The sequence below is a fragment of the Notolepis coatsorum genome, assembly GCF_963971535.1.
Source record: "Notolepis coatsorum genome assembly, chromosome: 2".
In the NCBI taxonomy this organism is placed as follows: Eukaryota; Metazoa; Chordata; class Actinopteri; order Aulopiformes; family Paralepididae; genus Notolepis; species Notolepis coatsorum.
In genome coordinates, this window is record NC_140166.1 from 186,063,908 (window position 1) to 186,078,366 (window position 14,459).

The window sequence follows — 14,459 nt, forward strand, 5'->3', positions numbered from 1 at the left end:
AATGACCCAGTCAACCATTCACTTCCAGTCCAATACATGAGGCATTGTCTAACCGAACGGTATCTAGCCGGCCAGCTACCGATAGCTCCTGACATCAACAAACGTTCCAGCAAGTCTAGTAGAGATGTGTATGATACCTCAGCTGTACTCACGTTAGCGCAAGTTAGTTCACTGTTCAAAACGAAATGTCCCACTGAACTAAATAGTTCACCGAGGCGTTGTATCAACGTTATATAGCCGGCCAGCAGTAGCCACAGATAGCTCCTGATATCAATGTTTTATAACACTAATTCGATGCGTATTCGAGCTGAGGGCATGTTGTTGAATATGATCAATAGGGTCTAGCTGCAGCTCCGGAGAATCCTGGCCGTAGCTGCAGGCTACTTGAGTATAAGGTCCAGCTGCAGCTCCGGAGAATCCTGGCCGTAGCTGGAGGCTACTAGAGTACACACAGACAGTGGAGCTTGTTGCGTGGTGGCGATGTCTCGCAGATAATACAAGTACAAGTCTAATTATATAATATATATATTTTATAAAAAAATATATAAAATAATTTTTTAAACGATCGGTATCGGATCGGTATCGGCCGATATGGCTCACGACGATCGGTGATCGGTATCGGTGGCAAAAAACGTGATCGGGGCATCCCTAGTGGCCATCTTGGATTTCTGGGTTAAATTTATGTCAGAGTCAAACTGATGTCAGAATTGGAATAGTCATGGTTGACTTACACAAAAAAGTGTATTCATACATGATTCTAGGTGCTCTGGATCAAAAGTAAATTTTTCAAGATGGCGTCAGCAGGTATTTTCCATTTGGCCATCTGACAAATGCCGGGATTTTTCAGAGGGCTAAATATTTTATAAAAAGGTCCATAGAAGTCAAATCAATCATCAAAACATCTTAGCCAGAGAAGGGTCACGGAATTTTGGTTCTTGACCCAACTAACTAATTCACTTTATCTAAGACTAAGACAATCAATTGAGGGAGACCTTCAATGGGGGAGGGATGCCGAGCATGAACTAAGACATCAAACACAATCAATAAGCAAACCAGGCTGCTTCCTAATCTTGAACAGACATGGGGTAATTGTCAAATAATTATCCAACATGGCAACTAATACACTCACTATACCTACAGAAGGATGGACCTCCAGAGGAAAGGGACTGAGCCTACTACACCAGTCACCTGCTGCCTAGAATCAACAAATAATATATCATTGACATGTGTATGTTATTTATTGTATGCCCTCACCTAACATATTGATTCTTTAAAAAAAATTACTTTTACCAAATACTATTAGACTTGTCAAATGGTATTTTTCTTTTTCTGCTGAACGGTACCAAACCGAAAACCACAACGCTAACAGTTATATGAACCGAACCACGATATTTGTTCCATAATAAAGAACGCACGGAGTTCGACAAGAGCCATGTCGTTTGGAAAATGTGCCATGCCAAAATCAAATATTCTGGAAACACAACGAATCTGAGAGCATACTTATAGTCCATGGTCCAGAGGCCAACATTTCACTTGTCGGTGTCACTCAGGGTGACTAAACTTAGATATCATTTTTTCAAAGATCTATGTCTGTAGATGATATTTTGTAGGGATGCACCGATATGAAAATTTGCCACCGATACCGATTGTTCAACTAACACAATCGGCCGATACCGATATTTGTGGCAACAAATTATTTTTAAATATTTTTTAAATATTTTTTTTTTGTAGTATTTTTTTTTCTTTTATGAAACTACTGTATATTTGTGTTACAAATTGTGCTCACCGATATGAACATAGGCCTCTTTACTTACTTAAAAAAAGGAAACATCAAGAAATAGCACTCTCTCTCTCCCAGTATGTTCTGCAGGGCTGCAGCTAGATACTAGTTCTCCCAGCATGGTCTACCTGCTGGGCTGCAGCTAGATACTATTGTCTCAACCAATGAAATTTTGATTGACAGTCAATTCTTCCAATTACGTCACACACCGCTTGCACCCGCCTCTGCTGTTACCACCAATCGGCAAGCGCGTATACATTTTTTACTTCGGCTTTTGTCCGCCATTGATTTTGACGAGAGCTTTTCTACAACAACAACAACGGCGGCGCGGCTGACTGCAGCACTCTGCTGGGATACTATGACTTTTCTGAGGATGACTGTGCCAGCTCTTTCAAAGGAAAGAGACAGGTGAATCCGTTGAATAATCTGCAGAAGAACCCTAGATTCCAGACGGCTTTTAGTCAGCTTGGCGCATTGTTGCTGGTAACAGATGAGCTCCAACAGGAGATGGAGTCCTTCACATGCATTATGGATGGCCATGGTTGGATGAAGTCAGTTGATGCTGTGTGAGCCAAGATGCTGCAGAAAATGGGTGCTGATAAAGTCCTGGATGCAAACTCCAAAGTAGACATTGAACGCCTGCCTCCCCCCAAGGTCTGTCTCATCCCACATGTACAGCCAGCCAACTTCATAGTTGCCTGCTACAAAAGAGCAGAACAGCCAATATTCAAGAGGCCCAAAGCCTATGATCAAAGTATGGACTGGGAAAAACAATGGATGAGGAGGTGTTAGAACCTGTTTGGACGGTTGGACCCATCCTCCGTCCTTCTCTTGTTAAGGTACTGGCCCAGAAAGTGGAGTCAGAAGAGCAAGAAGCTCTTGATAAGGAGGCAGATTACACAAAAAATAACATGGATGAGGAGGATGGACAGTACGAGTGTGATGAGGCGGAGGAAAAGATGGAGATCGAAGAGATAGACTTTGACAATTGTTTTAGTGATGATGATGATTAGTAGTTTAGGGTACAAAATACAAATAGAAAAAGACGAATGTTGTGTCAACAAAGAAGATATCCAGTCCATGATATCCAGTGCATATGAAAACATATAGTTTGGGGAGCTCCAGTAGCTCACCGCATACCTCGGCGCTATTTCTGCGTCGGGGACAACCGTGCTCGTCACGGATCTGGGGTACACTAGTTCGATTCCCGGACCCGCCGTATTTTCTCAGAGTGTCTTCCCCTACTCTATATCCCATTCAACCTGTTTCTGTCGGTCATGCTTGACCAGAAAAAAAAACATATAGTTTGAACCTTAAAGGATAACTCCACTATTTTGGGAAATTAGCTTATTTAACATCTTCCCTGGAGTTAGACAAGAAGATGCATACCTTTTTTGTCTCTGTGCGTGCATTTTAGCTTTGGGAATAGATGCTCCGTTAGCATAGCTTAGCTTCATCACTGGAAGTGAGGCAGGACAGTAGCCTTACAGTGCCTTACAGCGTATTGCAAGGTCTGACATTGACCAAACTTGATATGCATGACCTTGGTGGGCTCTAGGTCAACTCCTGAAAAGGGGGTCAATGTCAGACCTTGCAATCAAAAGTTAGGGGCGCACTGAAATTATGGCAAGGGTTATTAGCCCCCTAACTTTTGATTGCAAAGTCTGACATTGACCCCCTTTTCAGGAGTTGACCTAGAGCCCACCAAGGTCATGCATATCAAGTTTGGTCAATGTCAGACCTTGCAATACACTGTAAGGCACTGTAAGGCTACTGTCCTGCCTCACTTCCAGTGATGAAGCTAAGCTATGCTAACGGAGCATCTATTCCCAAAGCTAAAATGCACGCACAGAGACAAAAAAGGTATGCATCTTCTTGTCTAACTCCAGGGAAGATGTTAAATAAGCTAATTTCCCAAAATAGTGGAGTTATCCTTTAACAATAAATAAATCACAAAAAACAATATTACCGTAATTCCTCTAATAGTAACCCCTGCTTGTATTTGTTTCAACTGTAGCGGGTACCAGGCTTGTATTAGGAGGAGGCATGTATAAGAGAGAGGCCTATATTTCTAATTTTCAAACAGATCATAATGAATAAATCAACATTTTGTGTCAGTTTGAACCCAGTAAAATGTACTGGGTTCATTTATTGAAACCAAGTACTGTATGAAATAGTAAACAGTGCAATTACAGGTGGTCACTGGTCATTTCAACATTTTCAAAGTGAAATCAAGTAACTAGCTCAGTATGCAGCTCAGTATATTAGTAACCCGGCTTGTATTAGGAGGTCGGCTTATAATTGCTTAGCTCAAGAGCGCACCCGGCCATTAATAGAGACCCGGCTTGTATTTGAATACCGGTTACTATTAGAGGAATTACGGTAACCTAAAATCGATCTCGTCCAATGCACTACATTTTAGTAAAAAGGTAAAATAGAGACGTGATATACGTATTTTCAGCGTTTTTTTGCTTTTCTGTCCTGAAATTTAATCAAGATGCGTTTGAATCTTAAAAATAACAATTGTACTGAATTCCTTGGGTCAAACTTGTTTGGGAAAATGTTTTAATTTGTTGTTAACTTCAAAAGTTATGCTGTTTTCTTTTTCAGGTTTTGGTTCAGGATCGGTGTAATAAAGGCTTAAAAATAAACCCCATGGGACATTATTCCAATCTGTTACATGTCAGAATCTTAAAATAGACACTTCAAGGATTATTAAAAAAAAAAAAAAAAAAAAACAGGTGGTGAAAAGAAATCCATCCTATACAGGTGGACCTATGTTTCCATCTACTATAGTGGCTGTTCTGTATAGTTTAATAGGAGCCTAATACTGCTCTTCTAATTTAAGGCTCACAATGACCTGTAAGTTAACAATGAAATAGTAGGCATATTATACATTTCCTGAATCCTTATGGTCCCGAAAGTGTTGTAGATTTTGTATTTTGTCTCCCTGTTGCTCCTAGATGACACAAGGCTAAAAGATAGTACCGGTATATCATTTAGGCGAAAATCGTGTAAAATGTGTGTTGTTGACTGTTCAAAGAGCTCCAGTGACCTCTATATTGGTCAGAAAGATTCACATCTTAGCTTGAATGAAAGATGACATAGTCCCCTTTAAAATGATACCAAACACAATATTGTGGAACATTGACAGATGTCCTCTACGTGAGTCTAAACAGGATATGCGCCAGCATCTGAAATGAAATTTCCTGAGCGGGTGGGTATACTTCATGACTTGATAATTATGATAAAGCTACCACTTTGGAACGGCTATCATACCAAAATATCATCTACAGACATAGATCTTTGAAAAAATTATATGTATGTTTAGTCGCCCTGAGAGGCACCAATATATGGTCTGGCCCATGGACTATTAGCAAGACACCATTCTTGTACAACTTATTTTCCCCATATTTCCCCAAGAGGATCAATAAAGAAATATCTCATCTCAACTAACAGAAGAGCAAACGGCTAACGTTAAACGAGTAGATCCAATCTCTCTTGCAAAGAGTCGCTTTGAGCTCTTATAAACAAGATGGAATGATTTTTAGAACAACCAGCCATCTGTGCAGCGCTGCTTTCAACAGTGGATAGGATGTCTTCACACTGTGCCAGGCTGACTCAAGCTATAGGGATGGCACCTTGGTAATGTCAGAGGAGAGCATGCCCACTCTGTCCATCATGGCACCACTTCATGCCATATTAAATTTTTTTCCTGTCAAAATGTAATATAACACCTTGCCTACAATATCACAGTATATCATAACCCCTGTATCATGATACGTATTGTATCATTAGATGCTTGCCAACACACAGCCTATTCTTCACTTTGAGATATAAATGATGCTAGAAATATGTCTACCAGTAGGCTAGTTTAATAAAAGATTTATTTTATTTAAATAACTAAAATAAAAATATGTAAACAAGACAATTTAATTCAAAAATATGTAAATAATATATAACTACCATGTTTTATATTAGGTGTTAGTATTACTGGTAGTCTACATTCTGGTCAGATAGGTTTCTTTATAAAACAAGATTTTATCTTTTTCCAGAAACAAGTCTTGAAAAAGGGGGTCTCATATTCGGGTCAATGCCATAATTGGCTTGCATTTTATTTTTCTGATCCAAAGATGTTCCATATTCTCCTAAAAACATCTATGCTACATGGTTGAAGGGGCAAACCACACCCACCAGGTCGGTCGGTGCCAACTTCTGTCCCTAGATGCAGGTAAGATCAAATTAATACGATGCACTCACATTGCTCGTTGTCCCTGCGTTTCTGTGCCGACTGCTCCGGGCTTGGAGTGGTGTCCGGCTTGGCTAAAGGCTCCAGCAGACACAGGGAAAAGGGCTGGAAAAGCTCCAGAGGAGGGCCCTCTCCTTCCCAGACACAGCCCCTCACCACCGCCACCAGCACCTTCACCCTCTTCTTGGAGGACATGAGCTCATCCCACTCTCTCGCCTTCAGCTTCTGACGTACTTTCTGCTTCTCCGGGTCACCGCCCCCCTGGGAGGTCACACAGACGAGAAAGAAGAACACAGGTTAACTTTTATATAACAAACAACAACTGTGTTCCACTACTCTGGGTGGTGAGAAGAGAGGAGAGGACAACATGTAACAAGGTGACAAGGTGAGAGATGAGCCGTCTTTATACCTCCCCCTCCTCCTCCAGAGCCCCCTCCCCGTCCGACAGGTAACCATGTGGCACAAAGAAACCATCATCGTCGTCATCGTCGTTGTCGCCTGCCTTGACTCCCTCGCCTCCCTCCTCTTCATCCTCCTGAAAGTGACAGCAAGATGAAAATGTCAGGTTCTGAATAATAATCATTGGCGGTCGACTGATGGCATTGATGCCAATAAAGATAATTAGAGAGGGCTGATGGCCGATATAATGAAGAACATTACAAAATACCGTTGCATCCGATAAAATACGTAAGGGATAATGAATGACAAGCCGGGCATTGTGCAGTTTCAATTACCTCTGAGGTTTGTGAGTTGCCTGAGGCGCAGCCTAAATTATGAGATAATAATAATAATAATAATAATAAATAATAATAATAATAATAATAATAATAATAATAATAATAATAATAATAATAATAATAATAATAATAATAATACTTCGTTTTATATAGCGCCTTTCAGAGGACCCAAGGTCGCTTTACATAAGGGGGGGGGGGGGGGGGGAGATAACAAATTAACAAACATAGTGGACAGACACAACATATACATATAAAGTGAGAAAGTTAGGGGTTGAAGGCCAGGTTGAAGAGGTGGGTTTTGAGCAGTTTTTTAAATGAGTCCAGAGTTGGGGTGGTGCGGAGTTCTGCGGGGAGGGAGTTCCAGAGGGTGGGAGCTGCCACACTGAAAGCTCTGTCCCCGAACGTCCGTAGTCTGGTTCGGGGGATGGAGAGCTGACCAGTGTCCGTGGATCGCAGGGACCGTGACTGAGTGTAGGGGTGGAGGAGGTCAGTGAGGTACTGAGGTGCCAGGGCGTGAAGGGATTTGTAGGCGAGCAGGAGGGTTTTGTAGGTGATGCGGGATTTGATGGGGAGCCAGTGGAGCTGGATGAGGATGGGGGTGATGTGCTGCCAGGGTTTGGTGCGGGTTAGAACCCTGGCAGCTGAATTTTGAACATACTGGAGCCTGTCCAGGGTTTTGCTTGGGACCCCGGACAGGACCCCGTTGCAGTAGTCCAGGCGGGAGGTGACGAAGACGTGGATGAGGGTCTCAGCTGTGGTGTCGGAAAGTGATGGTCGGAGTCTGGAAATGTTTCGGAGGTGAAAGAAGGCGGATTTGGTGAGGGAATTTACATGGGATTGATAGGAAAGGGTGGAGTCCAGGATAACGCCCAGGTTGCGGACCTTAGGGGATGGGGAGATGGAGCAGCCGTCAATGTTGAGGGTGAGATCCCCAACCTTCCGGAGCAGGGCCTTGGGTGCCACAACCATGAGCTCGGTTTTATTGTTGTTGAGCTTGAGGAAATTAGATGACATCCAGGTTTTTATTTCGTGCAGGCAGTTGATAAGGGAGTGTGGGGGGAGATGAGACTTGCAGCGGGATTTTCTAAATAAGAGTATGATATGAACCGATCTTTTTACGTTGCATCGATCCTATTGGATCATTGATAATTAGATCGATGTATCGATCTGGATCGATGTATCGTCCCACCCATTGATGTCATTGTGTTTACTCTACTAGATCTAGTAGAGTAAAACAGTGATGTCTAATCTAGATGTCACTGTGTTTTACTCTACTAGATGTCACTGTTAGACATCACTGTGTTTTACTGTTAGACATCACTGTTAGACGTCACTACTAGACTAGATGTCACTGTTTTACTCTACTAGATGTCTGGTGGTTTGATCCCCACTACTGACAGTACCAATACTGCTGAAGTGCCCCTGAAGGGCACTTAATGTACAGGCACTACAAATTAACATTTATTTGCAATATGTCACTGTGGTCGTCACCTGTACTTGTAAATACCTAAATGGGTATTGGCAGTGACAAAGTGATCTGGGTGCACCCCCTACCCCAGGAACAGACTTACCCCCTCACTGTGTGACAGCGACTCTCCAGGTTCCTCTTCTTCCCACTCGTCATCACTGTCCACCTCATAGTCCAAATGAGTCTATGGTGGAATTCATAGGGATTATGTCATTCACTGATATGCCAGCTTAACGTTTACGGAAAGGCTGAAATGTGTAAAATGGGGTATTGACAGGACAACGCATTTAGTGTTACAACTATAATATGAATATATTCATAACTTTGATACATTTTCAATGAGTGAAATGACGAGAATATTACTTGCACACACGTGAATATTTGTGACGATGTTTAAACAGATTTCCGATCTGTAATGCAACGTCAATACTTTTTACAGCATGTTCTTTGCAGCAGTAACATCAATAAAATACAATAGGATAAAAAAAAAGAAAAAAAGACATGAACACAATAACAGTAGTGTAAAGTAGCAGCAGGAGACAACGTTGCAGTAGCTCTGAATATAGTACAAAATATAGGATTACATAAAATAAGATTACAGCAATCAAAATAGTGTAACACCCATTCTGTGCTTCACAACTGTGCTTCCCAGGGTTCCCACAGACATTGCAAAATTGTATTCAAGGACTTTTAAGCACTTCAAGGACCTTGTGCAAACCCTGGCTTCCATATTGAAGTGTGTCTGTGATCTACGAACATGCATTCCATGTCTCTACGTGGCGGGTCAGCCTCACCTTGTCCTGTCGGAGGGGGCAGCGGGCGGAGACGTTGGAGCTCGTCTTGCTCCAGGTGCCCCAGTAGGCTGGGCGGTGGTTCTCCCGGAACTGCAGCAGCTTCATAGGTCCATAACGTTTTCGGTCCGGCACCCCGTCGGGTTTAGGTCCCACCAACTCACACTCTCTGGGGGGAAAACACAGGAGGCAAACAGAACAGATGGTTTAGAATGAAATTGAACCTGGTTGAACGAGTCCAACTGCTATTTTAAATGTGGCCAGTTGTTAGGGTTGAGAGAAATAGGATAAGCTTCTCCATTTCTCCTTCTCTAGTTTCCTTCCTTTGAGTTACCTTTTGTATAAGCTGGTTTTCATTGAGAGAAATACCATCTGGTTCAACCTGATTGATAAATGTGTGGGAATGAGTGCACATGTGGGAACTAATCATCCCAGAAAGTTCATCTGGCCATGGCTTGGGCATCAGAACATAACCCCTGAAAAAGACAGCAAGTGGGAGCAGAACGACGACCGGATGCTAGAGGTATATGTTTGCACTAGCGCAAACACAACAAGCACAGGGTTTCTGAATGCATTCTGGAGTCGCTGCAAGTGAATCTCCCAGTATATTTCTATGGAGTCAGTGTCTGACGTGCTCAGAAAATAGCTTTGATGCCGAATTTTATCCCTAGCCCTCCGCCAGCTGTACCTGCCGTGTCCGGTGTGGACAACATCGCCTATTAACATGGGTGCCGTTCAGCAGCCATTCCGCTTCCAGTCTGTCCCAGCTGTCAGACTCAGAATGCCATTTGTGTTGGTAATGAAGACTATCCAATCGCCTGACATTATAAGTCCCTACAACACCATAGTGACCCATCCACTCACCAAACCATGGGCATTGATCACGTCCCTTTCTCAGTCAGGAGGGGTGACCGTGAAGAGAGGGAAAGCCATTGGATCTTCAAAGGCAGCAAAGTACCCTGGGCTAAATGAAGACAACTAAGTACCCTGGGCTAAATGAAGACAACCAAGTACCCTGGGCTAAATGATTATATGGATTTCACTCCTTTTTGTGAACTCTATATTGCCTGTCTCTTTTCTTTCTTCCTTCCTATTTAGAATCCAGTAGTCTCACCCATGAAGATCTGTCCGCCTGGGTTTTGTGGGGCCTGATCTGCGGGGCTTGTTCCTGGTCCAGTCATTGAGTCCATCCAGATCACTGTTGGGTTCTAACAGGTACCGGTCCAACTCCTCCAGAAGAGAGTCCTCACACTGTACCCGGGTCAGCGGTGCCAGACCCATATTTTCCTTGATCTCAAAGGGAGCAAACTTCCCACAGACGGCCGCAAGGATCTGGGGAGTGGGTGAACAGGACGGATATATAGTTTGTTCTACTTTTGGTTCAGTCATCTGTTCCAACTTATAACACCAAGAAGACACATTTTGTAGGCAATATTTATGATCATATATTTGAGCACTTTAACCCTTTGGGGGAAAGAACTACCTATGCAGAGCTTGCCAGATGGAATAACTAAGTGACATATTAATGTCACATCTTTCAGTCATTTCATGTGAGAAATAGTACCTTCGGAGCCTGCTGAGTCTTGGGTTTCTGTAGAAACCGTGTGATTTCCGCTTTCTCAGCTTTGAGTCTCTGTAGACAAGAGACACGTGTGAAGAGAGATGCATTAGCCAGTCTACTTGACCATTGGAAACATGGAGGAAGACGGTGGTGACTGAAACATGGAGGAAGACAGTGGTGACTGAAACATGGAGGAAGACAGTGGTGACTGAAACATGGAGGAAGACAGTGGTGACTGAAACATGGAGGATGACTGAAACATGGAGGAAGACAGTGGTGACTGAAACATGGAGGAAGACGTAGTGACTGAAACATGGAGGAAGACGTAGTGACTGAAACATGGAGGAAGACAGTGGTGACTGAAACATGGAGGAAGACGTAGTGACTGAAACATGGAGGAAGACGTGGTGACTGAAACATGGAGGAAGACGTGGTGACTGAAACATGGAGGAAGACGTAGTGACTGAAACATGGAGGAAGACGGAGGTGACTGAAACATGGAGGAAGACAGTGGTGACTGAAACATGAAGGAAGACAGTGGTGACTGAAACATGGAGGAAGACGTAGTGACTGAAACATGGAGGAAGACAGTGGTGACTGAAACATGGAGGAAGACGTAGTGACTGAAACATGGAGGAAGACAGTGGTGACTGAAACATGGAGGAAGACAGTGGTGACTGAAACATGGAGGAAGACAGTGGTGACTGAAACATGGAGGAAGACGTAGTGACTGAAACATGGAGGAAGACAGTGGTGACTGAAACATGGAGGAAGACGTAGTGACTGAAACATGGAGGAAGACGTAGTGACTGAAACATGGAGGAAGACAGTGGTGACTGAAACATGGAGGAAGACGTAGTGACTGAAACATGGAGGAAGACGTAGTGACTGAAACATGGAGGAAGACAGTGGTGACTGAAACATGGAGGAAGACGTAGTGACTGAAACATGGAGGAAGACAGTGGTGACTGAAACATGGAGGAAGACGTAGTGACTGAAACATGGAGGAAGACGTAGTGACTGAAACATGGAGGAAGACAGTGGTGACTGAAACATGGAGGAAGACGTAGTGACTGAAACATGGAGGAAGACAGTGGTGACTGAAACATGGAGGAAGACGTAGTGACTGAAACATGGAGGAAGACGTAGTGACTGAAACATGGAGGAAGACGTAGTGACTGAAACATGGAGGAAGACGTAGTGACTGAAACATGGAGGAAGACAGTGGTGACTGAAACATGGAGGAAGACAGTGGTGACTGAAACATGGAGGAAGACAGTGGTGACTGAAACATGGAGGAAGACAGTGGTGACTGAAACATGGAGGAAGACGTAGTGACTGAAACATGGAGGAAGACAGTGGTGACTGAAACATGGAGGAAGACAGTGGTGACTGAAACATGGAGGAAGACAGTGGTGACTGAAACATGGAGGAAGACAGTGGTGACTGAAACATGGAGGAAGACGGTGGTGACTGAAACATGGAGGAAGACAGTGGTGACTGAAACATGGAGGAAGACAGTGGTGACTGAAACATGGAGGAAGACGTGGTGACTGAAACATGGAGGAAGACAGTGGTGACTGAAACATGGAGGAAGACGTAGTGACTGAAACATGGAGGAAGACAGTGGTGACTGAAACATGGAGGAAGACGTAGTGACTGAAACATGGAGGAAGACAGTGGTGACTGAAACATGGAGGAAGACGGTGGTGACTGAAACATGGAGGAAGACAGTGGTGACTGAAACATGGAGGAAGACAGTGGTGACTGAAACATGGAGGAAGACAGTGGTGACTGAAACATGGAGGAAGACAGTGGTGACTGAAACATGGAGGAAGACGTGGTGACTGAAACATGGAGGAAGACAGTGGTGACTGAAACATGGAGGAAGACAGTGGTGACTGAAACATGGAGGAAGACAGTGGTGACTGAAACATGGAGGAAGACAGTGGTGACTGAAACATGGAGGAAGACGTAGTGACTGAAACATGGAGGAAGACGTGGTGACTGAAACATGGAGGAAGACAGTGGTGACTGAAACATGGAGGAAGACGTAGTGACTGAAACATGGAGGAAGACAGTGGTGACTGAAACATGGAGGAAGACGGTGGTGACTGAAACATGGAGGAAGACGGTGGTGACTGAAACATGGAGGAAGACAGTGGTGACTGAAACATGGAGGAAGACGTAGTGACTGAAACATGGAGGAAGACGGTGGTGACTGAAACATGGAGGAAGACAGTGGTGACTGAAACATGGAGGAAGACGTAGTGACTGAAACATGGAGGAAGACAGTGGTGACTGAAACATGGAGGAAGACGTAGTGACTGAAACATGGAGGAAGACAGTGGTGACTGAAACATGGAGGAAGACGTAGTGACTGAAACATGGAGGAAGACAGTGGTGACTGAAACATGGAGGAAGACAGTGGTGACTGAAACATGGAGGAAGACGTAGTGACTGAAACATGGAGGAAGACAGTGGTGACTGAAACATGGAGGAAGACGTAGTGACTGAAACATGGAAGCCAGCGGTGACAGAGCTCTCTGGATCAACTCACATCTTTCTCCTCCTTCAATCGTTTGTCCTCGTCTTTTTTCCGTTTCTCTTCAAGTTTTGCCCTTAAGCAAGGTTTGCAAGAAAACATATTTATCACAAAAATACATTTCTGCAGTATAATCATATTTGCAAGCATAAACACTGAAAGTATGTTAAAAATAATACTGTGCAAACACTAGATAGAAAAGATCCCACACACACAAGAATGAAAGGATATTATAGATCTGACGTACTCTTGTTTGGATCTACGTTGTTCCTCTTTCGCTTTTATCCTCTCTGCCTTCTCCTTCTCCTCCTTCTCCTTTTTCTCACGTTTGTCTTTCTCCTCTTTTTCCCTTTTCTCCCTTCTCTCCCTCTCTCGCTCCTCCTTTTGTTTGCGAGCCTCTTCCCTCTTCTTCTCCTTTTCAGCTTTAGCTTCCTCCTTCTGTCGCTCCTTCTCCTCTCGCAGGCGGAGTCGCTCCTCCTGCAAACCCTACGGTCACACAAATGAAATGTCTAGTGTTTTCTCAGAATTCAACTAGAGATTTCTACTGGACAAATGATATTCACTCGAGATTTCTACTGGACAAATTATATTCTATTGGACAAATAATATTGGTAAGTGGGATAAGAAACAGTGCAATTCAGGACAACAGGGGCAGAGGTGAGACCACAATAAAGTACAAGATGGATGGGTGGCATTGGGTGCTGTGAGAAATTGGACAGAAGAACTACAGCGCAGTTCGGGCCTTCATTCAAACCCATGCATTGTCTGGTATAATAACACCACTAAAGGCTCCCACATAGTCGGAGGCGGCTACGTGGCGTAGTGGGCAAGGCGCTCGCCACGAAATCTGGAGACGCTGGGCTTGCCTGTTCGAGCCCAGCGCTCCACATTTGCTTTCAGTTTAGCTGGTCGTCCGTACTAATACACATTGGCCGTATTAGGGGGTGGGAAACTGATGGGTGGGGATCGGGCGTTGTGGACAGCGACTCCTACAGGTCGGTTGGTGCGCCTGCGCAGTAGAATCAGGAAGTGTCGGGGGCAGCGTGAGCCTCCCACGCGTTACTCCTCGCCACTGAGAGATCGAGCTGCGCAGGTGAAAAGATGCGACTGCTGTTACCTCAAGTACCGGAGGGGACTTGTGCTATGTATGACTTAGTCCACATTGCAGCCGGCTTGTGGGAGGCAAGAAACAGCGTTCGTGACAGGGGAGGGTTGAATTGGATGATACGAAATTGGGATGGGAGAAAATATAGAAAATGGGAGAAAAGGTGGATAAAAAAAAGGCTCCCACATAGTCGGGCGGAAGGGACTCCGCAGAGGGCAGCATG

At 44.0% G+C, this 14,459-nt stretch overlaps 1 protein-coding gene across 1 annotated transcript in view; it reads right to left on the minus strand.

Moving 5' to 3' along the window:
- The window catches only part of chaf1a (chromatin assembly factor 1, subunit A (p150)), a 57,212-nt gene that overhangs the window by 36,436 nt on the left and 6,317 nt on the right, over positions 1–14,459 (minus strand). The window contains exons 5-12 of the mRNA XM_084337712.1: positions 13,379–13,617; positions 13,147–13,207; positions 10,590–10,658; positions 10,140–10,357; positions 9,029–9,194; positions 8,338–8,418; positions 6,439–6,564; positions 6,041–6,290 (exon numbers count right to left, since the gene is read on the minus strand). Coding sequence (XP_084193838.1) covers positions 6,041–6,290; positions 6,439–6,564; positions 8,338–8,418; positions 9,029–9,194; positions 10,140–10,357; positions 10,590–10,658; positions 13,147–13,207; positions 13,379–13,617 — 1,210 coding nt within the window. The remainder of the gene's footprint in view (positions 1–6,040; positions 6,291–6,438; positions 6,565–8,337; positions 8,419–9,028; positions 9,195–10,139; positions 10,358–10,589; positions 10,659–13,146; positions 13,208–13,378; positions 13,618–14,459) is intronic.